We start from the raw sequence: 25515 nt of genomic DNA on the forward strand, positions 1-25515 counted from the left end.
CATGTCAAGCCCATTCCAAAGATTAGGAAACTCAAATCTCCGAAAGATCTGCCACCAATCTCCATCAGTTGCTCTTTACTTAAAATCTTTGAAAAGGCAATTTTTTTAGCCAGCAATTGCCCAGCATTTCTTTGGTCACAGGCCCGAGTACTTTCATACCGTTTTGCACAGGATATCAACAACCACCAATCTTCTAGAAACTCTCTTCAGAATCCAACAACCCCTCAATAGCAAATCCCAGATCGACATCATCTTCCTGGACATTAAATCGGCATATGACAGAATATACCTTCCGGGCTCTGTTTACCATACTTAAGCACTGCTTCGGTCTGGCAGATACCTTGCTACAAATCTTGAAGTCAATTCTACTTCCCAGATATCTGTCTGTTACCGTCAACGACATCCAGGTAACTTTCGACGTCACAAGAGGCACCACGCAGGGGAGTGTGCTTTCAACTATCCTCTTCGCAGCTGTTTTGGAACCTTTCCTAGCATGTAACTCTAGCTTTGTTTCTTATGCTGACGATCTGAAGTTCTTCAAAGTGAAGAACTGAAGTTCTTCGAAGTGAGTTCAAATCATCCTCATCACATTTTTGATATTAACCAACATTCATCTACACAGATAACGAAACTGGAAAACTATCTAGCCACAATTGGGCTGCAGCTGAACCTTTCCAAATCTGCTCAACTACCGATAACCAAAAAAAGAGTCAAAAAAGATGTTCAAATCTTCTTTAGCGGTGAAAGGGTGCAAAGGGTAACTTCCCATACAGACCTAGACCTCACCTGGGATGTTGGACTCACCTTCCAGCCTCACTTTGCCAGGATGAGACAGAAGACGTACGCAGCACTTTGGGCAGTGCGTCAGGAGATCGTTGGTGTGCATTAGCCAGCGCTGCTTGTTCGGCACATCCTGAGGTGCATTTACCCCTCTCTACGCATCTGAAATAATTTGGTCATCTACTCCTGCCTCTCACCTAAAAAAGTACATCAGTCTGGCATATTGGCTGCTCAGATGGATGAACAGGGTGGTGGGCCACTCTTTTACTGTTTCCAGATCCATCCTCCAAGCTAATCTAGGCACCACTCCCTGGAGACTTCTCATCACGAAAAGAAATACACTCAGCTCAGCTTATCACAGGTCGAATTGATGCTCCGTCTATATCTCCATTAATCTCTGGGTCAAAGGAGACAAGAGGAGTACAACCCGATTCCTGCCTCCCTCTGCGGCTTAACCTTACAAACATTTATTCCCTTAGGGACATGTTCCCGGCCAATTTCGTTCAGATCTACAATAAATTAGGCATCCACTCTGATGAGTTTTGTGAGGACAAGCTCTACAGAAAGGAAATACGTACTTAAGAACTGTTACCAGCTATTGAATCTATGACGTTCAACTACACCTGCACTTTTTTGCCTGCTGCATTTATCTTGCTGTTTATTGCAAACTTTGCTTTTATTTCGAGCTCTTGTAAGTTCACCTCTCTAAATACGTCAGGTTGAGCACGCACGCACTCTTGTACATTGTACGTGTGGTTCCTCGCACCTTAGTATGTAAACTTCACACCCTCCTGGCACATTGTCGTCCCGGGGTGGCCCACAATTTCCTGGGATAATAAATTGATAATAATAATAATAAATAATACTTCGCCATCGCAGTACAGCCCTTTTGAAGGTAATCTGTTAGTATAACACCATGTTAGTATAACTCCATAAGCAGTTACAGTCACCATGTTGATCCAAAAAAACTGACAGCCTTTCTGGGGCGGGGGGGGGGGGCGTGATTCTGCATGCTTCCAATTTTTTTTTAACATTTGTTTAGTTTCGGGATCAAGTGATGGATCCAAGTTTAATCCGTGATGACTAGCTTTGAAAAAAAAAAAAAACTTCTATTGCTTTTCCTGGCTCATCGACAACACGTCATTTGCACATTGTGCTCTTTCCTTCTTCTGGTAAGGAGTCAGAAGTCTGGAGGAACCAATCTAGCAGACTTTACTCATATGCAACTGTTGATGGATAATGTTCTTCACAGACCTGTGGAGCTCTGGAGCTAATTCTTTGATGCTAATACGGCGATCTTCCAGGATTAATGCCTCAATTTTTGCAATTCTTTCTTCTGTTACAGCAGTTGCTAGGCGTCCTAGGATTGAGGTTCTTCCACATTTGAATTGTTTATATCGATGTGAAACAACCCTATAACCTGGGCAGTCTTCTCCATAAACAGTTACCGTGGATTGTTTTGGGTGTTTTCCCTTGCAGAAAGAGGAATCGAATCACTGATCTGTATTTCAGTTTGTCCATTGTGACCTTCACTTCATTCGGAGCTACAAAAAAAAAAAAAAAAAAAAAATGTCGCATCAAAACCAAAATTTGTGTCGTTGCTATAGAGATTTAAAGGTATCAAACAAAAAAAAATCATCTTTCTATCGCAACTACTTCTGGTGAATCGAATCTTTTTTTAACCTCCTCATCATATTTTTTGACTTGTGGGGCATTCTTCATCAAGAATTTGTCCCACATAGTCAAACAGTAAACCACGAATACTGAAGACAGCTTTATGGCTATTGCACGGTGCAGTTCACAGAAAACAGTGAGCTTCTGTGAAGCAGTGCCTGCCGCATGACAATGCCCCAGCACACTCGGCGCTGTTTGTTTCATCCAGTTGGTCACGTACCGATAGTTGGTTTTTGTCTCCGTCTGTAGCGATAATTCACGTAAGTTGGAGCTAGTGCCGTTCAGGGGGCTCCGCTAAATTTGAATTCATTAAAAATTTTGTAAATTTATATTGTTTGATATTTTTAGTAATTACATTTTTTCTAAATTGTATTAGGAGTATATTCCTTCTGCAACATCCATTTCCAATCTCGGTTTATTTTTTCCTTTTGCTTTTTAAGAATTTTTTTGTGATATTTTTGTCGTCTTCACTTGGAACCTAGTGGGTGCGAAGAACATACATTTTTAAATTATTTTATTCTTCTTTCATTTGCCATTATTAACGCGTTTCGGAATTTAATTTCTTTTAAGAAGTTTTGGGAAATATTGTGAACTGTGCTGTTGAGTCTGGGTCTGCTTGGGTGGTCTACCGTATATGACTTGTTACTAAGCGTCTTTATCAGTTTATTACAAGCGATCTAAACACTTCAGCTGCGGCATTAGTTCCCAAGTAATCACCCATCTTCCCCTACACACAGTATCAGATTTCCACTTTCTTTAACTCACCAGTTCGATAACTAAGGGGAGGATAGACAGAAGGAAAGAAGGGTTATTAATGCGATTGGTAATATTTAAAGTTATAATAAAAAGACTGACTGCGACTCACCTTCCCAACCGTCCAGTTGACATGTTCAATTTACACCCAGGTCATGAACCCGTTTAGTCGCCTTGTTGACTGAATTAATGCAGACTGCATCTGTGAAAATAAGTCAGTTAACTTACGCGGTGCCTTACATTGCAGGCGCGTTAAAAATAGTAAGAATTCATAATTAAAACAAAAAACTAACAAAAGCAACAGCTTTTATGTACGAACCGAAAGCATTTCTTAAAAAAGAAATAATAATTGTAGAATTTTTTATTGGTTCGATTTTAATGAAATTTGGGAAGTCTCAATAAACTGTTCTAACCAAGACAAATATAAATTTTCATGAAATCCATCTTTTAAGTCAAGCTATTACATGCGGACGGACAGACAAAAATAATAACTGCTAGATCCTATAATAATTCTGTTGGTACGATTTTAATGAAATTTGAAATTTTTCTACAGGCCTCTCTAACAGAGCTAAGTATAAAATTTCATAAAAATTCATCCATTAGCAGTTGAGTTATTACATGCGGACGGACGAACAAATATGATTTCTATGGCAAGATTTTAATGAATTTGAGATGCCTGGAAAAATTTTTCTAAAGGAGCCAAATACGTGTATAAACTTTTATGAAAATCCATCCACTGGGATTCGAGTTATTAGCTCTCTCACGGACGGACATGTTGAAGACAAAGCGCCTTATGTATATATATGCTAACACGCCTAAAAATGGCTTAAATGATAGCTTATTTATCATAATATGGCAAGTGTAACTTTATCGATTACTGTAGTGTCAGTTCAAAACGTTCACATCAGTTGACAAGGGGCAGCTTGTATGTAACGTAACTTCTCAAACCTAATGGGCCCTCTCGTTTGTTTGTTTGTTTTGTTTGTTATTTGGTTTTTAGGAGCATTAGCAACTAAGGCCATATTGCTCCGGGATATGCGGTGGTCATTCCCTAACCTTTCCGCATCCTCCGTATTTGGTGGTGACGGGCTCGAACCCCGGTCTAATCAAGAAGCGTGTGCTACGCACTGCTGCTCCTTCCCACCTGGCTACGGAGTCACCATGGGCCCTCTCACTTTAACCTATCCATTTTTACCACTGTCAGCGCACGTTGAATAGAAGATATTTATAAACATATTGTAAATATGTTCTATTTACATAATTATAATTTTTTTATATTGTGTAGCTGCTTTTGAGTTACGCTATATTTTTATAAAAAATATGTACCTAAATTGTGCAAGCCACTGACCAGGGTGTCATAGGTTGTTAAGTACTGGTTTGTTCTGTACCTTTTACATGAGTGAACTTTAAGAAATTCAAACTCATTGCAGTTTATTTCGCTTGGGTCATAAATGCCATACAAAAAATGACTCAGCTGTGGTGGAGCCAATGTAATCTTTTCGTTATCGGACACGATGATAAACATTAACCTCACTAAAATAATCGGTGTCCTCTGTCACGACTTTTGCCCGTTGAATAAACACGTGACTTTGAAACTCCAAATTAGGAAAGGGCAGGTAAGCGGGATATTTATAGAAGGGTGAGAGAAAGACCGTAGGTGATGATATATTATTTTCAACCATTGAGTGTCCGAAGATGTGGCCACTGACCGCTCTGATTTCTGTTCAGTTCTACGACTTTTGAAATTCCATTTCTAGAATTTTAGTGGGAACCATGAATCAAATGAGCAGTTCCTTCAGTGACACTATCAGAGGATCACGATCCATAAATTGTGAAGAATTCTTAGCGGTCGCTAGAGAAAATCTGGTTTCAAACCAAATCATAACGTGATTTGATGTATGCTATGGTGCATTGTCATGCTGAATGCCACAGTGTAGGAAAGCAGGAAAGGCGGCCAATAAGCCGGTCAAACAATGGGCACAACATACCACACTGCACAGACACGGCCCACACACTTTCAAGTCTCTGGCTTGACAGTGTACTGTCCTCGATACAGCAAAACACACGCGGAGTTGGGAGAAATCCCTGGTGCCGTTTGACACGAACGTACCTTATACTTATACGTTTTGTAGGAAAGCAGAATTGTCCAATGTCAGTTTAATGCATGGCATTCATTGTTCCAGGAACGATGACTGATGGTCAAAGCCCAAACCATGAGAAACAGCCCCAGACGGTGATAGTACCTCCACTAAATTTCACAGTTGGTACGACACACGCTGATAATTAATTCTCCGGGCAGCTGCTAGTCCCAATTAGGGCTATCGGACCAGAAAATCGTTTACTCCATAAAACAGCTTTCCAAAGTTCCAGGGACGAATTATGATAGACTGTGTGCCAGTCAGTCCTCGAAGGTAGTACAATGGTTAAAATTACTGTTCTTCCTGCGCCGGTGAAAAAGGGCTGGTTCGAATCCGATCGATGACGCGAGGAATTGTTATGGGCTTTTTACACCAAAGTTGAGTTTTTCACCCGGAAACCTGTTTTTTTTTTTTTTTTTTTTTTCGTAAGGAAGACAGGCAAACCGAATAGGTAAACACACGCAATTTATGGACAAAATACATATTGGTGGGGAGTTTATTCCCTCTGGTAACCTTAATATGAATATTTTGTGCAGCTGGCAAGTCGATGGTGCGCATTGCGTGCTATGACTTTTGGTTTGTTGGTGCAGCTCTTCCATAAAATCCGATACTATGAAGTTCTCTATGTATTGTCCGTGTACTATCAGATAGGATAGGTATTAGTATTAATCACATGGTGTAAGAAAGAAGGCCCAGGCATCGGCCTTGCTCCATACAGCTAATCATTTATTTATTTGTGCCTATCCAGTTAACCTAAGTGAGAAGAGGAAAACGCGTGGATAGTTGATTTTTATTTCATTATTATTATTAATATGTTTGGCTAATACTAATATTAATACCAACTATCCATGGAGGTACCTTATTCCCGCAATAAACAACTCGCTGGCGAAAAGAAACTTCCTACAATCCAATCTAAACCTCTTCCTTTGTAACTGAAATCTATGGTGCTAGTTTTGGAATCATTCATAACAGGGAAAGTTGCGAACATTCCTGTTGCATGGGCTCAGATCATTTGCATACATATGGTCTCCCCTCTTCGCCACGGGCTGATATGGTAACATATCAGCCCGTGGATTTATTGTGCAACGTTGAAAAATAAATGCTGTTATAATAACATGTTTTCCATCTAATATTTTCTCTTCTGAGAAAAATCTGGCTTGCCGAACGATTTAAAATGATGAGTTAAATGTAATAATTGGAAAGTTGCGGCGGACCATCTTGTGATCAGCAATGGCTTTATATACGGTGTTTGCAGGAACATCCCCATGGATATGTTGGGCGTCCGATCATGCCCGGTTGGTGAGATGGTGTGCAGTCCTGAATGCGTACCGTCTGAGGGAAGACAGATCGATGACGAGGTGATAAAAGTATGGCAACAACGCAGGAACAACTTTGAGAAAGGAAGAGGGTTGGTTGGTTGGTTGGTGTGGGGTTTTAGACACAAAGGTAACTTAGGTCATATTGCGCCGTATATAATATGTCTGTAAACCGCGTATGTTCTGCAGTCGATTTGCTGTTTTCTCGACAAAAAAAACCACAATTTTTGGGAGAGAAACCATGCTACCCTAGCTGAGACCGACTATCTCAGCCACGTTGAGAAAAAGACCAAAAAAAAAAAAATTTCCTCGCGTAATTGAGGGGATTCGAACTCAGTTCTTTTCCACTACCCACGAGTGCAAGGAAGAGAAATATATCTTCCTGCCTGTCTCTACTATGAGATATAGGCTTAGGCCATGGCTCCAGTTTGGGTTATATGCTGGCTTCTTGTTGACTGGACATAGTCTGAAGTCCAGGCTATATTATGTTTATAGGCTATATTATATATTATGTTTGTAAATTGCGTGTGTTTGTGGTCGATTTGATATTTCCTCCCGAAAGACCCAAGCTTCGGGAGGAACGACCATGATACCCTCCCTGAGACCGATTAACAGTGCCACGGTTTTAAAAAATCCCATAAAAATTCCTCGTGTAATTAGCAGGATTCGAAGTATTTCCCACTCGGTGTGGTGGAGGACGATGATTATACCAACAGTGTTATCTACGAGGGTCTGTGTTCTTGTAGGGAGCCACAGACTTGCCTACATATCATGCACCACTCTTCTACGTTGAGCTCTGAGCTAGCCCTGAAAGGCAGAAATTTGTTCATTACCTTTCTGCCTCCCGTCTATAGGGGATGCCTTCCCCTACATCCCTCTCCTGCTTCCCTTTACAAGGTCATATGAAAATCGCAAGTCGTTCGCACGCAGTCGGTTTGTAGCTGTTGTCTTGTTTAAGACGTTGTCATTGAGATAATTGATGGAACAAAGAACGAACATTAAATTTTGTTTCAAGTTAGGAAAAAGTGCTACTTAATTCTTAAAAGTACGACCAATTGGCAAAAAGAGCATATGGTAACAATGCTCTATCTCGCTGGTGTGCTGGGGTTCCGTGAGGAGCTGAAATGCGAAGTGCGCTGTTGTCATCCAACAGCGTTTCAAATCCCAGAAACAGTCAAAAAAGTTCTCAAACTGGTTGCGTCTAGTCATTGAGTGGCTCTTCAGATGACGGAAGTACAACTTCATATTAACAGTGAAACATTTGTGCAATTCTGACAGATTTTGGCAAATGGATGACGTGAGCTATTTTACTCCTCCAGTGTTTATACCGATGACCAAAGGGTGACCACTGTTTTAGAATATAAAACGCCAATTATCTGAGTACCTGATAAAAATAAAATAAAAATAAATTACTGTATACAGCATAAACAACTCTGCGCGCGTAGCACTGGAGCATCATCCCGCACCGGGTGGAAAAGGCTCGAGTTCGAATCCAGTCAATGATGTTATTTTTCACTCCGTGGCTGAGTTACTCGGTCTCAGGCATAGATAGCAAAGTTCCCCCAACTCCGAAAACTCGGGGTTTTTTTCCAGCAAAACAGGCAAATCGACTAGAGAACACACACACACAATTCACGAACATAATACAATTGGGTAGTTGAACACAAGTAGTTCCAGGTGACCCTAGTGTGACATTTATTTATTATTTATATAGGATACACAAAAATAAATTGCAATAGTAAATTTTTAGGCGCTTTATCACATATGTGTAATGCGCCTATTATCTTCACCATGTCTGTTCGTCTGACTGCATATAATAATTTGGATCCTAGTGAATGGATTTTCATGCAATGTTTGGGCCTTTTAAAAAAAACTGTCGGGATTTTCCAGATTTCTTTAAAATGGAACCAATAAAAATCTGGCAATTATTATTTCTTTGTCTGTCCGTCCGTCGGCGTGTAATAACTGGAATCCTAGTGGATGTACTTTTATGGAATTTTGGATTTCACTCTTTTAGAACGCTCTATCGAGATTTTCCAAATTCCATGAATATTGGACCAAACAGAAATCGGGCTTCTGTTATTTCTTTTTTCATATATATCACACAGAGTGTGATATATATGAAAAATCCATATACCATATTGCAGCTGAAGAAATGAATGGACAATGTGGTGGGTGCGTAGAAACGAAATTTTCTCGGTTTGCACATAAAAGTCGTTGCTTTTTTCTCTGTACAGTATTTGTTATGAATCTTGTTTTAAAATTGATTCACTACCATAAGGAACTGCATAAAGCGATTGATGATAAATTGATTGATTTTATATCCACCTTTAAAATATTGATTTCATGAAAATTTATTTTATACCCATATTTCAAATAAAATGCTGATATTACGAAAATCACTAATACCTTGATTATCTTCTTGGTGCAGCAGTTTCTCGAAATCGATACTTCTTTCCTCACTACTGATGCAAAATTAAGGATAAATATTATCTTTATCTCCTCAGACTTTTGCAAAGTTCGCAGCAAGAATTCCAGGTCTGTATAAGAGGACTTCAAAGGTTCCGATGTTACTGAAAATAGTTGCAAATCAACCCTGACCCTCGTGGCTGTCTGGGTGATAATCAAATGCTGAACTAGCTTTCTGAAAACCCCTATATTACGCCAGCAATGTCGAATTTTCATTCAGGAAGTAGTCAATCGACTCTTATCAAAAAGGAGAAATTAATGAATGTCAATTTAGAAATCGATTTTGAAATCGGACAGATGACAAAACTACTTAAAAGATTATGATGTTAAAAGCTATGCAATTTATTTTTTTTTCCTTTTTAATGTTAGTAGAACGAGCAACAGTCCACCCTACCATCATGAATATCTAGTATATAAAATAAAAGATATAGTAGAGTCCCGATTATTCGGAGTGGATGAGAAATAACTTTGTCCGGATAATGGAGTCTAATGTATTTAGAATTAACAAGATCAATTTTTAAAATTTATAAAAATCTCTATACTACCAACTAAATATTCGATTTACTGTTGTATTTATGTAAATGTTATGTTTACAATGATTTTTTTTTTAAATAACGGTGTCAGCCTAATAATTCGTTGTAAATTCAGTTACACTTAAGTCACCAGTGACGTCTCAAGGCCGAATCAAGAGTGGAGAGGAGAGCGGAGGAGGTGGATCCAGTTATGGCTGACAAGTTAGCTGGAGTAAGATGAGGCAAAAATTTCAGAGAAGAAAGATGTTTGAATAGAGAGTATGTGGCTAGCTGGCTAGATTATTTCAATAACGTGGTGTTAGTGTTAGACAAAGGTTGTATAATTCCAGTCCGGAAAGGTAAAAATTTCGGAAGTTTTGAAACAGCCCTCGAAGGATGCAGTGGATATGGATACATCTATATGTCTGCCTATGCAGGTTTTTATGCAGTCACTAATTTTTTCTGGCAAGTGCGCTCAGTCAATTTATGGTGAAGGGGAAAGGATGACATGATAGCATATATGTAACCTGCTGTATGATTTCCGATACTGCCTAATCGAGCATAATTATTTAAAAAAATAATAAATATTTATTGCAACAAGGTGAGGGAAGAGGGATATTTGTTGTCAACGTTACAAATCACTTTTTGATCAAAATCAGTTTTTGATCAAAAAGTTCGGGACTGAACTAATATTTGGAAAATGATGAATCTTAGCGACTTGTCGAATGGATCCCATCGAAATAATCTTGAAGACATTGTATATACTAATTCTAACACTTCTTCAACTTCTAGAAGCATTTCTTATAGGCTACTTACTTTTGGATTTGCTATTAATTCCTGTGTCGCGTTTTGAATTTACTCAGTCGTTGAAAGGGTTGTCAATATGCAAGTGCCAATCTCCTGAAGCCTATCTTTCCGGCCGATTTATTCGAACAGCATCGCTCAATTACCGTAGATTTGTTTTTCGTATTTCTGATTCACTGACCATAATTGGAAAGCGGGTTTATCATTCAATTTCATTCATCATCATTGCAAAGTGAACTTTCGAGATAATGAACTTGTAGCGAACGTGCCTCCATATCGAGGCATTGCTTACAGAGAAAAGTTGCAGTACCGAACTGAACAGGCAAAAAGGCAAAGCTCAGCTATATACAATCCAATCCTCCCATGTACACATAACTATAGCATCAATAAGAAAGACACCACGTCGTTATCATGACTTCATGTTTTGGTTTTGAGACCATTAGGAGTACCGTACAAGCTTACTGCTTTGTTTACAGTTTATCGTACACTGCAGTAAAATGTCCCAATGTGAACTTTTAGAAGAAAAAGTAGTAGTAATTGAATTAAAAAGTAGACATTGGTTTTTAATTAATGTAAACCAGTCGGCTCCGCCCCCTGCTACCTTTGCTCGCCAACCCCCGCTCACGCTTTTCTACGTAATATTCAGAGGTATGATGGAGTAAGCAAATCTTTTATACGCAAAATACACACCTGTCGAAGCGCACTGATCGATATCTAATCAGGAAATGACCTATGTAATTTACCTGTGCATTTGTAGTGCGCGGCGTTCTCAAGGTCGAATAAATATCACTATGTATTTATTTACCTGCGTTTATATAGGTCACTTAGGAAAAGGCATGGTAAAAATTCGGATCCTGATTACCACCACTCCATATTCAAATACAAGTCAGGAAGAAGGTAGTGATTAGCAGGTGTCACTCATTGTCTACCCCCGCCCCTTTCCTCCTAGGTTGACATGCATAGGGTGTTTATCCCCTCCCCACTTGACGCTGTTTTAAAATCGGGAACTCGTTTTCTGATTTTAAAATAGCGGGATGGGGGGAATAAACACCCTTCCTAAGCTAAGCACCCACCTCCTCGACGACACAAAACAATCTGAAACTAAACACATTCACAATAATCACCCAACCACAGAACTCGACTGTACAATCATTGAGTTCTACGACCATGCCCACTGCGCGGAGACAAGTGGTACCCAAATAATAGATTTTAGCCAAAGGCCTTTTGCTTCGGGTTCCATAATGTATGAGGAATATTATTGCATCCGAAAGAGCAGGACTAAAATAGTTAACTGAAATATTTACAAACTATACAAATATTTAAAATATTTACAAACTATACAAATATTTAAAATATTTATAAAATACTTAACTGTTTACAAATATACAATACGCAACACACGTATTCATCAATATACAAAAAACGTTACAATAAAACATCAAATGTTAGATAGTGAAGCAGGTGCACGAGGTTGGTGAACGTTATGGCGGTAGCTGTCAATAATTAATTGCATCTGAAATTAATTGCATTGCCTCGCCCTCTTCTCCCATTGGCTCAAATAAATATCGCTAGAAATAAACTTTTTTAATGTATAGAGAGATATTTCAGTAATGCAACGTTACGTAAAATGCGAAAGATGACTGGATGTGTTGTATCTTATATAGGGCGGATCCTGCACGACTGTTCAACTCTGACAAACGAAAGAAAAAATTTAATACTTTTAAAAATTGGTATTAATAGTCCCCAAGCGTGTGCTCATAACTGTAAGAGTATTATGTTTCTAGAAGTATGTGTTCATTAGTGGATTTGTATGTTGTGCGAAATGAAAAATCCGTACACCATGCCTCAAATGAAGAGGACTTAAAAATTCCTCCAGTCGTCGATGCGAATCGAACCTAGACCTCTCTCCAAAGGTGGCAGACGGCAATGTATCGCCGACTAGGCTACCACAGGGGTTAAGATGTGTCTTAAAAATTGGGTTCGACTATCACTCAGCTCTCATATCAGCCAGTTCCTAAAAAGAGTGACATATCCCTCCCAATCAATTATCGTCCAATTGCGCTTCTACTCTTTCTAAAGTAATGTAGAAATCCATTAACCACAACTGCTAAACTATCTCGAAATATCCATCTGATCAATGATCGCCGATATGGATTCCGTCAGTGTTGATCCACTGGTAATATACTGGTTTACGTTATCCATGGACAAACTGAATGGAAAAGTTTGATGAAACTCAAGTAGTTATTCTTGACACTGAAGGGCTTTTCATCCTGTTTGGCATAGAGATGACTGCTTTTTTGTTGGGTCTACAGTTTTCTCTCTGACCTCTCACTGCAGGTAAGGGTATATGGCAGTCTTCAGGGCCGGATTTACATATGAGCTAAACAAGCTACAGCTTAGGGCCTCGCTTCATCTTAAAAAAATCCTTTTTTAATATTGTCACAGGTGAACTGTAAGAGAGAAAGGCCTCGTACATACTTAAGGCCATAACAAGTTTAAATCCCTGCCCTGGCTGTTTTCCAACTTCTCCACTAATATTGGTCTTCCGCAAGGTTCAGTTCTTTCTCCCACTCATTTCCGCTTGTATATTGATAACCTTCTTCCATTCACTGGAAATCCCATCCATAGTTTTGACGATGACAGCAGATTGCATTCCACGTTCCAGTTTGATAACCCTTAACCTACACAAACAGCTTAAACTTCTCGAACATCCACTACTAATTCCTCAAATGTTGAACTCGATGTAATTCTCCAGTGAGGCAAAGATAAATTAGTTAATTTCAATCCTTCTAAAATTCAATCCAGTCTAATTTCAATCCTTCTAAAATTCAATCCAGTCTTATATCTCACAAAACAAAAGGATACTTCTGCTCCTAAATCAAAGTGTCATACTTCTGGATACTTCTGCTACTATTTCAAATCTGAGTGTCATCTTCGATGACACTCATATTTGATCACATTTGATCTAAACAAGATCACATTTCTCCATTGGGAAATACCTTTCCTTCTAATCTCTCTTTCCAGAAGCAAATCACAAATATTGCTTCCTCTGCATCTTGAATAGCATTAGCAAGGCCCCATATGCAAGAAAGCAAGCTTATGCAGCATCAGCCAAAAAACACACACACACACGCACGCACGCACGCACGCACGCACGCACGCACGCACGCACGCACGCACGCACGCACGCACGCACGCACGCACGCACACACACACACACACACACACACACACACACACACACACACACACACACACACACACACACACACACACACACACACACTTCTCATTTCACTCATCCACCAGCTCCAAATGTTTGTCTAATTCTGCCTTGAATCTGTTTAAGTTATCCACTTCTACAACGACAGATGGAAGTTTGTTCCAGCAAACAACCACCCGCTGGCTAAAGGCAAACTTCCGCACATCTATCCTACAACTGTCTATTTCCTCAATTTGAATTTATGCCCTCTCAGGCGATTATTCTGAGCAAGAGGAAGAATCCCATCAGCATTGAGCATGCTCAAACTATTCAAGGCTTTATACACCTCAATGAGATCACCTCGCAGGTGCCTAGTCTCCAGAAACTGTAATTTACAAAACTTAAACCTTTCTTCGTAAGAGAAAGGTTTAAGTTAAACCTTTCTTTTGTTCCATTCTCTAATCTTGTTGCCGTTCTCTGTACTCGTTCCAACAGCTCTACATTCTTCTTAAAATGAGGCCTCCAGAACTGTATACAGTACTCAAGGTGTGGCCCGACCATTGCCTTATATAAGGGGATAATCACCTCCTTATCCCGGCTAGAAAAATTCTTGTGTATCATTGACAAGTCACCATGGGCTACTCTTGCAGACCGTCTGCACTGCTCAGAAAACTTCATATCTGCCTGCACAATTAACCCCAGGTCCTTTTCGCTCCATACCTCTGTCAGTGTAGTACCACCCAGTTGATACGTTACTCTGGGGTCACTGTTTCCATATGTAGTACTTTACATTTGTCAATGTTAAACTTCAGTTGCTACCTCTCAATCCATCTACTCAACTAGATCCTGTTGAGTAGATGGATTGAGAATACAGGAAACAACAGTGAAACAACACTGAATCCTGGGGAACTCCACTAATAACATTAGTCCACGGAGAGCAGTGTCCATTGATTACCACTCTCTGTCTTCTCCTACTCAACCATCCTTTTATCCATAGCAGCATTTTGCCTCCAATGCCACACTGCTCCAATTGGTGCAGCAGTCTTCCGTGTGCCACAGTATCAAAAGCCTTTCTAAGACCCAAATATATGATATCAAAATTATTCTTTGCATCCAGTTCCTTTGTGACTACATCATAGTATCCAATCAAATTGGCCAGACAAGACTTTCCCTTAACAAACCCATGCTGCGTCCGAGCTATAACTGAAGTCTTTTCAAGATGATCCTGCAATGCTTCTTTAACCAGTGCCTCCATTAATTTCCCTGGAACAGAAGTTAAACTAACAGGTCTGTAATTACCCGTGTCTCCTTCGATCTTCCTTTGTGGATTGGGGTCACATCTGCACATTTTCGGTTCATGGTTAACCTCCCCTGAGTCCAAGGAAGCTGTCATAATTACGTCTAAGGGTTTGCTTACTTCCTTTGCTGCCTCCTTTAATATAATTAGATAGATTCCATCCATCCCAGGTGCCTTTCTTATGTTTATCTTCAACAATTTCTCCTCCACTTTACTCTCAGTTATTACAAGTTTATCTAGTATACACCTCTGGCATTCCCCTCCCTGAATAACTCCTCATGTGTGAATGTAGATACAAAATATTCATTTAGTTTGTTAGCTACCTGAGCAGGATCATCAACAGTTGAATCATCGATATCAAGTGGAACAATCTGATTCATCCCCTTCCTTCTAGAATTTACGTAAGTAAAGAACTCTTTGTGTTTTTATTTGCATCCTTTGCCAGAGATTTCTCGTAATTTGCCTTTGCCTGCATAACCTCCGTTGTGACTTGGTTACAGACCAGCTTATATGATAGATATAATCTGTATATCTGTGTCACCTGTTAATTTATATGTATCCAACGCATTTTTGTTTTCTGCCACATGTCTAATTAATTCATCTGACATCAATTTAGCCTAAATCATGAACAATATTTCTTAGTTGTTATTAAAAAACCTAGTAGCTGCCAAGATTAATTCTTTGAATGCTTCCCATTTTGAATTTGCTGTTGGTAACATCATCAGTTGGTCCCACCATATAGAATTTAAATATTGTCTCAGATTACCGTAGTCACCTTTACGAAAGCAAAAACCCTTGCCGTTACCCCTAATGGTAGTTACCTCTTTGAGTAAATCCCACTTCAGTACACTGTGATCACTGCCACCTCGTGGTTCCTTTATCTGCAGATTCTTAATGCATGAAGAACGACTACTGATAATCAGATCAAGAGTATTACTCCATCTAGGTGCCTCCCGAACATGCTGCTGTAGAAAACAATCATCCAATAAATCCACAAAAACCTTGCTAGTGTGTGAGTGACCAACCCACAAATTCCAGTCAATATCCGGGAAATTAAAATCCCCCATTATAAGACACTCTGATTTACCGACCCACTCTATCTCTCTGCACAACTGCTCATTATACTAATCAGATTCATTAGGCCTATAGCACACACCTACTCTCATTTTTCCTTTCCCAGTGCTTATGTCACACCAAACAGACTCAACATTGCATTGTCCACCAACATCAATTGGATGCACTTAAATTTTACGTGTTTCTTAACTAACAGCATAACCCCTCCTCCCTTCCTGTCCTGTCTATCCTTTCTGTACACATTGCACTCCCCAAATTTAAATTCTGCACTGCCTATATCTGTGTGACACCACCTCTCTGATATTCCAACAATATCTGCCTTTGATGTCTTGACTAGCACTTCAAGCTCATCAAATTTATTGTTTCCTCATGTGGGGCGGTTCCCTCCCCTATTAATCTCTCTCAGACTTCTAGACTCCATTCGAAGGAGGGCAGTTAGGTTAATTAATGACCAGTCTCTTACAAAGTCTCTCCACTCTCTGTCTCATAGACGTTCTGTTCGTGCTGCATGCCTTTTGTATAGATACTGCTATGGGCACTCTTATGAACTAGCTGCCCTCTCTCTCCCAAACCAGCCCGAACACGTGCGCAACCAGTAAGCATCCATTTACTGTTCAACTTCAACCTCACAGAATCAACTTTTCTTTTTACTCATTTATTACTTTAACTTCAATTTTCAGAAACAACCTCCGTTCATACGTATTTCATGAAAATTATACGATAAATTTAAGTCTAATATCTTCTTTCATCTTCTCAACAGTGCTAAGTACAATAAGTTCTAATACCTTTCCTGTTTGGGGGTGTCAAAAAATACGTTAATATATCATGAAACGCGAATTTCGAAGTCGACTGAATGGTATCCACAAACTATTTGAGTACTGGTTAATTGGGAGTTATTCCTTACCTGTAAGAGATTGAGTAACCAAGAGGTGCATTATTGAGTCTCACAACTTCTGCTCTCAGAGAAATTACGAGAAAAAAAAAAAAAAAAAACAAGAAGAAAACTATCGGAGAGCTGAGAGACAAAACATTCAATGCAAATATCGTCAATTTAATTGAATTAATTCTCAGATCGATTTGCCTGACAGTACTGAAATTCGAACACTAATGACAACGCAATATTTCTTTAAACTGAAATATGTACGAAAAATTGGTTATTATTTTTTGATCCAGCCTATATGACAGCAAGAAAAAAGTACATAACCAAATTTCAAAAAAGAGGTCACAATAGACAGAGCACTTTAATTGAAAAATCACTACAGAGATTTCAATGTTTCACTAAACATTAAAATCGATTTTCCTACTTTGCTGCTTGCGTCAATAGCGATTAACACATCATGATTTTACCAATCAGAAATTCCATTAAACACAGATGAAAGCAGATTCCGTTTCTTAGTATGCTGTAAGAAAATTACTAAGAAATATTGCGCGTACATAACCCAAAATGTATATGAGAGCAAACTGCCTGACGTCTGTGTCATGACCCGTATTATCATACATAAACTGTTTACACTAAGCTTCTCCCTATCAGTAAAACGGTCGGCCCTCTGGTTACTTTTTATGAAACACTGCGCATGCGCAAGATACTAATGAGTAAATATGCTATTGATTTACAAAGATAGCCCGGTGCTGTGCAGTTGGGAACAGAACACGGAAATTATTGTTCAAGCTCAAATATTTTTTTACTTGTGTACGCGAAGAAGGAAGAATCTTTATTATTGATTTGTCTACCACTGCAACAAGGCCATTAGAATGATGTCTTTGACACTTCACCAGGAAATGAGTTGAGCGAAAATAATTTGCATGATTATATAAATCTCCTTTCTCCCAAAAGGATTTAAGGAAAAAATTTCCGAATGAATTACGTTCATTTTTAATAAATAGAGCGCCCTCAGGAGTAGCAAGTGGATGTAATCATCGTCCTCCCCATTCAATGACGTGAGGAATTTCGTATGGCCTTTTTTCACAATCATTGCTACGTTACTCGGTCTGAGACGAGGACTGCATGGTTTTATCTTCAGAAGTTCTGGTTTTTCATCCAGCACACAGGAAAATCGATCACAGAATTGACAATATATTGACGCCACATAATCTTAGTTGCTTTGGCGCTTAAACACGCACATTCGATCGCATATCTATTATAATTTAATATGCAGTGATAAAATTGAGATAACTGATTTTTCTCCACGAGTTAACACTGAATTGAATCTTAGACATTAAATTTTGCAATTTATTGTGCAACATGTTCAGCAAAAAGTAGCAATTAAAAGTTCCAAAGAAAAAGTAATAAATTAAATCTATTGGTATTTATTACCAAACTGTCAACGTGCTGGTTTTGTACCAAAACAAGATGAAAAATGAAATAATATTAAATGAATAAATATTAACTTATTAAGCGAAATTTGGTATAACCATACTACTATTAGATGGGCAATTCTTACTTCAAGGTTAGAATTTACTAACATGAGAACAAAGTTCTAAGGGAGGAGAGATACTAACCATATATCATTCATTTTTATACATTAAACGATACGAAACTTTAGATGACGTAGAAGGACTTTATATGGAACTTATTTCCAAGTCAATTGTGTAATAATTCTTTATTACTCAACTATATCCATCAGTAATTCAGTAATAATAGTAATAGCTATATAGTGCTAGGAAGACAGGCTTTTACTGCACTCACTGGCCAAAAAAAAAAAAAGAGTAGATAGTCGATAAGAAATACAAATTATTTGATTCCCTTCTTACACGCCCTCGTGAGTAGCAGAGTTGGCAGAATCGCCGTCGTCTCCACACTGGGTGGGAAAAACGTGATTTCAAGTTCCATCAATGAGGGGCGGAATATTTATGGGCCTTTTTCACAACATGGCCCAGTTAGTTGGTCTCAGACGAGGGTAGCATTTTTTTTTTTTTTTTTTTTATCTTGGAAACTTGGGTTTTTCGTCCAGCAAACAGAAAATCGATCACAAAATATATTCAATTTATAGACAGTATATATGGAGCGATATGGCCTTAGTCGCTAATGCTCCTAAAAACGCTATTGCCACAACATCCTCACATAGATCGCTATCCAGTTGATCTTTGAATTTATTCAAACTGTCAGCCTCAACTACTTGCGAAGGCAACTTGTTCCAGCAATCAACGACTCGTTGGATAAAAGAAAAATTTCTATAATCTAGTCTAATTCTCTTCCTTCGTAATTTGAATTTATGGTCCTAGTCCTGGAATTCTTTACAACAGTGAAAATTCCACTGTGAGTCATTTTTCTAGCCCCTGTTAGTGCCTTATAAACCTCAATCAGGTCAACTCTGAGGTGTCTGGTTTCCAAGCAGTTTATGGTTGCCCTTTTGCCGATCTCACTATATAAGTTGCCCGTCTTTGAACCCTTTCAAGAAGCTCAATGTCTTTTTTCAGGTGTGGTCTCCATATTTCAACACAGTATTCCAAATCTGGTCTTACAACTGCCTTATACAGTGGGACTAGATATATTTTTGCAATGGTTTTCAAATATTGTTCCATCTGATCTATTTTCAAGGTAATAGATCAGATGTTTGGAAACCATTGCAAAAATGTATCTCCTATAACTGGGATCTTATTAATAGATTAATAGTTGATTTTAATCTCTGGTTGATATGTAACCACTACTTTAGCCAAAACAATATTAACAGATAATACTACTAGAATTTACTAATCTTACTGCGGAATATAATCTTCTACAATATGTAATTTCCGACACTTATAAATTAAATTGTAAGGTAAGAGATTTCCAATATGGAAATCTCTTACCTTACAATTAAATTGGATATAAACCAATATGGTTTATATCCAAATTAATGGAAAAAAAGTTTCATAAAATTATAATTAAACAGATTCTAAATTGTCATTTATTAATTAACAAACTCTACGCAGAAAGAAAAAAAATTAGCAAACCAAATGCTACAATCATTACTTCGACCCGATAACGCAAAGTCTATTAAAATCAGGAGATACAGGGGAAATATGCTTATGGTATCCGAGATCCTTTATTGAATTCGTAGAAAGCATATTTAGATTCACTTAAATACATAACAATAATAATCTGGACAAAAATCTTATTAATTTGCATTCAACACTGGGGTACTCAAGGAACTATTCTTGGCCCTTTACTTTTTTGCATCTACATGAATGATATGATAATATTTCTGAATCCACCGTATCAATTACATACTATTAGATTATTCATACGATTTTAAACGTGCTCGCTACAATATCGTCACCAATATAGCAAATATATTTATATTTGCTATATTGGTGACTACTAGATATATTAAATATATACTACGGCCAACTTTTTGCCGAACTACAGCTGGTACACATTGTGGTATCAGGGAGTCAAGCTCCAGATTTGACTATTATTTTATCAAGATAGTTGTCAGCTGCTGTACTGTGGTCTGTATAGAACTGCGAATCTGAACTGCTCTTTCCAAAATAACCCAGACATACTCAGTTGATTTCAGATCTGGAGAATTAGGCAGCCAGAGTAGATGTTAGAAATTTTGGGAACGTTACTAGAATCATTGATACAGTATTGGTTGATTGATTGATTTCGACTGGTTGGTTTCTGGTTGAATGGTTGATTTCGACACACCAGTGATTTCCTTTGTTTTCCCAATTGTGGCTCCCACTAAACGTGCTCCAACAAATGTTTAACAGTGGCCCTTTTTCAGTTTACCTTTCTCAAAATTGGAAAGACCACCTGCCTTCCCCGTGACGAGATCGACTAAGACTCCCCTAGAAAGCGTACAGTATTTATCCAATACCAAAGACTTGTGATAATACCATGTGACAACTTCATTTGCATACCGTACGTTTAATTATCTATTATTATTATTCAGTTTATTGCATATGCTTCACCCCTGAACAGCCTTCAGCTATAATGTACAAATGTATATAGTGTCTATATACATTTGTACATTATAACTCAGACAAACATAGAAGTCGTACATAAATTATGCACACATAAACATTAGTTTCTAAAAAATAATACAACAAATAACATCTAATGCGAACAAACACACACACAAACGCATACAAACAAATTAATTATTCTCTGTAGAGGAGCAAAGTAGAATTCAACGGATATTCCATCCTGAAGGAGATAATCAAGAAACTCCTACAGTTGTATGTGGTGGTACATGTCCTATACCTTCTGAGATCTGCACGCTTTCTCATCAGAGAACTTGTGGGGATTATTCCTCAGGGTGTTGTACTTTTGGAGGATGTTAGATGGAAAAATCTTCTAAGCACTGTTAAATTGCATAATAAGCTTCTTAGAGGAATCCACGCGTCATTACAAAGGACCCGGGAAAGCCTGGGGCCTACAACAAGATTGTGGACATTTGGAGCATCGAGACGATCGGTGAGGAGCTGACAGAGGTTGCGCAGATTTCCTGTAATGAGCAACTGATTCCACGGGATGCAACCAAGGTTTGCATACATGACTGATCTTGAGATGGTGAAAGAGTGGCCATTAACACGGTTCAACCACCTTAAAATCCAGTACTCGATACCCATGAATTTTTTTATGTTAGTGAGGGAAGCAGAGGATCAGATCGTCGAGGAATCGGAACAAGACATGTTTATATGTAGTGAGTGCCAAGTTTGTAGTTATTTACTCCAGTAAGTTCCTGTTTTATCGCCCACATTGCTGAGAGAGGTTTTGCCTTAGGGTTGGCGAAGTGCTAATGGAAGGTCAGGTCTTCATTCCAGGTAAGCCCTAGATCAGTGTGATGCGAGACCTTTTGGACCCTAATACCATTGATGTACGGCCTCCGTAGCCGAGTGGTCAGGAGAGGGAGTGCAGTAGCACACGCTCTTCGAGTAGACCGGGGTTCAAGCCCCTGACTGCTAAATACGGTCGATCTGCCAACCCGCACTGGACCAGCGTGGCAGATTATAGTCCATTTCCCTCAGCATGAATTGTTGAGGAGGCTTCCATCCTGCAGTGGGTTGATAATGGCTGCACTTTACACTTTTTTTTTTTACCATTGATGTAGATGTCTATGTTCATTTTCTTCTTCAGGTTGGAGAAAGACATTTGTGCTGACTTGGTCGGGTTTACGGATAGGCCAATATTCTCAAGATAATGGTCAAGTTCTTCTATTAGGGCAGTGGCATGGGCGTTGATTGCGTCAGATTTGTAAATGTGTTTCGACGAGATGAAGAGTTTTATATCATCTGCGTAAGAGCTGCAATCAGGATGCGTAGAGAGAAATGGGTCCAAAGCGGCAGCAAAAATAGGACAGAAAGGACGCCACCTTGACCTTGGGGGACTCCTCTGTAGATTACGTGGTTCGATTGAAAGGTCCTGTGTTCAACCTCAAATGCCTTTGTTTGAGAATGGAAACGATGACTTTTAATAAGCCTCCCTGTATCTGATGACGCCAATAGCAAAAGATTTCTAATTTTTTGGTCAGGTGAGTTAATAACATGTATTGTATAGGGTTTTTATCCTGTTTTTTTATGAAACAATTAAAAAAAACAGTGAAGTTATTCCTACCCAGTGTCCTAGTTCTGGGCTCGCTCGGAGAAAACAGTGTATATCATCACCGTCTTTCTCACACTCAGGACTCGATTGATGGCTGAGTTAGTCGGTCTCAGCAAGGATTTCATGGCTTTATCGCATAGAAGCTTGGCTTTTTCATGAGAGAGAGAGAGAGAGAGAGAGAGAGAGAGAGAGAGAGAGAGAGAGAGACAGGGAGAATTTCACGAAGAAGAGAAAATATCTGAGCTGGAACAGAGATATGTCACCCGAAGCAACTAATTTATTTCAATCTTCATATGTAATTACTTCTTCCATACACAAATACCTGTTCCTACGTACGCTTTTAATGATATGCTCTCCTTCTAGGTAAATAGATTTCAGTGATGGATAATACATATGTTAAGATTTCATAAATCATAAGTTACTGATCATAAATCATAAGTTAATGTCCAGTTATCTACATATGAAATTTGATGTCCATACTTCGAATTCAAACAGTTGTATATACGATCCGCCATTCGCGGATGCAGTTGACCTGAAGGGTCATTCTATTTCAAGAAAAACCTTGAACTTTGCAGAGTTTGTTTGTGATAATGCTAATAATCATCTATCGATATGTTTTATCTCTTAAGTTCCCAAAGTCATTCCTATAAATGGAAAATTCTAACGCAGAATTTTAAGGAAACTCGTTTCCTTAAAATCTCGTCTGCTGTATTTTACTGATATAAAAACATCATCCAGAAAAAAAAAAGAAAACTGATTTAAAACCATTTATGGACTATATTAGATAAGTTGTTGTTTTGTTATTTTTGTTAAATCAAAGGTAACCTGATTCATTCCTTTCTTAGGTGAAGCTGACATTTCTCAAAATTCTCAAGTTGTTAACCAGTTCTGTGCAATTTGTGGAGACCGTGCCACTGGTAAACACTATGGTGCTTCTAGTTGCGATGGCTGTAAAGGATTTTTCCGTCGAAGTGTGCGCAAAAATCAAAGGTATTCTTGTCGGTTTGGCAGAAACTGTGTGGTGGACAAAGACAAGAGGAATCAGTGTCGGTATTGTCGACTAAGGAAGTGCTTCCGTGCAGGGATGAAAAAGGAAGGTATGATAACAAGGTATGCTTAGAAGGTAGAAAATGGCCACAGAAAAATGACTTATTTAACTCACACATTTTTCAGATTGTTCATTTAAAGTTTCAATATCAGGAAACTGTAGTTAAAAGTTTTTTTTTTTTTTTTTATTGGACATTCTACTGAAACCCTCTGCTTCAATACATTGCTGAAGAAACAGTATGATAAGAGTTCTCAGATAATAAAAAATGGGGGGGGGGGCTGATAAAACCCGTAACCTTGACAGGCTGCAGACGATGCAATAGATGTTAAGTGTAACCTTCATTTTTTCACGTTACTTAAACGATTGAAGATGCTGATGGTACGTTATCTTGAACTGATTGCTTACCTCTTGACCGCTGAGGAATTTAGAGATATGAAGGGAAGAATGGATACCTAATGGAGAATACTGTACATGTCGATAAAGGATGACGTAGAACGACACCATTCAAGTCAAAGCGTATAGATAAAGAGAAACTTGTGAATGACATCTTTCCTTAAATGTTTCATTTCCTTAGACGTACAACTATCAGGCCCTCGTGGGGTTGCACAGTTGGTAGAATCGCCGTCCTCCTTCCACCAGGTGGAAAAGACCTGAGTTCGAGTCCTGTCAACGACGAGAGGAATTTTTATGGACCTTTTTTCACAACGCGGCTGAGCTAGTCTGTCTCAGACAAGGGTAGTACGGTTTTTTCTCCCGGAAATTTGGGTTTTGACTCCAGAAAAACAAAAAATGACCACAGAGCACAATTTACAGACAATAGACACGGAGCAACATGGCCTTAGTCGCTGATGCTCATAAAACCCTATTAGAACAACAACTGTCAGGCATATATCTCAACGAATTTGATCTTTCATGCAGATTCACTCAAATTCGGAATTGTCTTGTCTGTAAATTCAAAGACCACAGGCACTTCCTACAATGACTTCAAGTTACACATTTATAAAACACAAATATAAAATGTAACCTTCTGGATGGCCAAAAAACCAAAATGAGATTTCCATTATGTTGGATCGATTGGAGCTCCATTACGCTAAAAATTCATGGAACAGACACAGGATAGATCTTGGATTTGAATTTCTTTCTAATATTTCCTGTAAACTCTTGAAAGAACAGTGGTCAATGCTGGACTGGTAATCCATTACATAGCAGTCCAATGCAGAGAAGAGATTCAAATGCATTATGAGGTGACATACACTAAAAAAAACCAATCATTGTACAGCTATTATGTATGACCTTATGAAGCTTTAACACCATGAACAGTTTGAATAAAACAATTATAGTGTAACTCCGCTGAACTTAAATAATGTCCCCTATAGCCCAAATCCCGGGGAAAAAGACATGGAAAGAAAAGCTGAAACTTTATTTTATTTTAAGTTTCAGCGTTTTGCCCCCAACTTTTTTTGCGACTATCCAGAAAAACTATGGTCCATTCCTTGATTTAAGTGTATTACACTAAGCAACCAAGAAAAACATGCTAAACATGTTCCTCCTCTCTAAATAAAACAACAGCCTTCAATAAACTCAATCTATTTTTTAATAGAAAATTAACTAAGAATGATTTTTTTTTTCGAAGAATAAATACGACGAATGAAGTCTTATATAAATGATCGCTCTTTAAAAAGCTAGCATAGTTTAAAAAAATCTCCAAAAATACCAATTTCATTTTACATCTTTTTTCTTTTATGAAAACTCCAAAAATGAAAGGTATTAGAACATATAATACTTAGTATCCTGCATGGGTTGAAGGTTGAGAAGATGAAAGAAGCTACTTGTTGATATTATACTTGAATTTCTGTAGATTGCAATTTTCAGGAAATGCATATGAAGGGAGGTTGTTCCAAAAAACGAAAGTTGAAGGA

The 25515-nt window shown here is 38.4% G+C and overlaps 1 protein-coding gene across 1 annotated transcript in view; it reads left to right on the forward strand.

Moving 5' to 3' along the window:
- The window catches only part of LOC150082520 (hepatocyte nuclear factor 4-gamma-like), a 63610-nt gene that overhangs the window by 16086 nt on the left and 22009 nt on the right, over positions 1 to 25515 (forward strand). The window contains exon 2 of the mRNA XM_090377821.1: positions 23394 to 23645. Coding sequence (XP_090233947.1) covers positions 23394 to 23645 — 252 coding nt within the window. The remainder of the gene's footprint in view (positions 1 to 23393; positions 23646 to 25515) is intronic.

This window comes from Mastigoproctus giganteus, chromosome 7 (assembly GCF_048544385.1).
Source record: "Mastigoproctus giganteus isolate SK-2022 chromosome 7, ASM4854438v1, whole genome shotgun sequence".
In the NCBI taxonomy this organism is placed as follows: Eukaryota; Metazoa; Arthropoda; class Arachnida; order Uropygi; family Thelyphonidae; genus Mastigoproctus; species Mastigoproctus giganteus.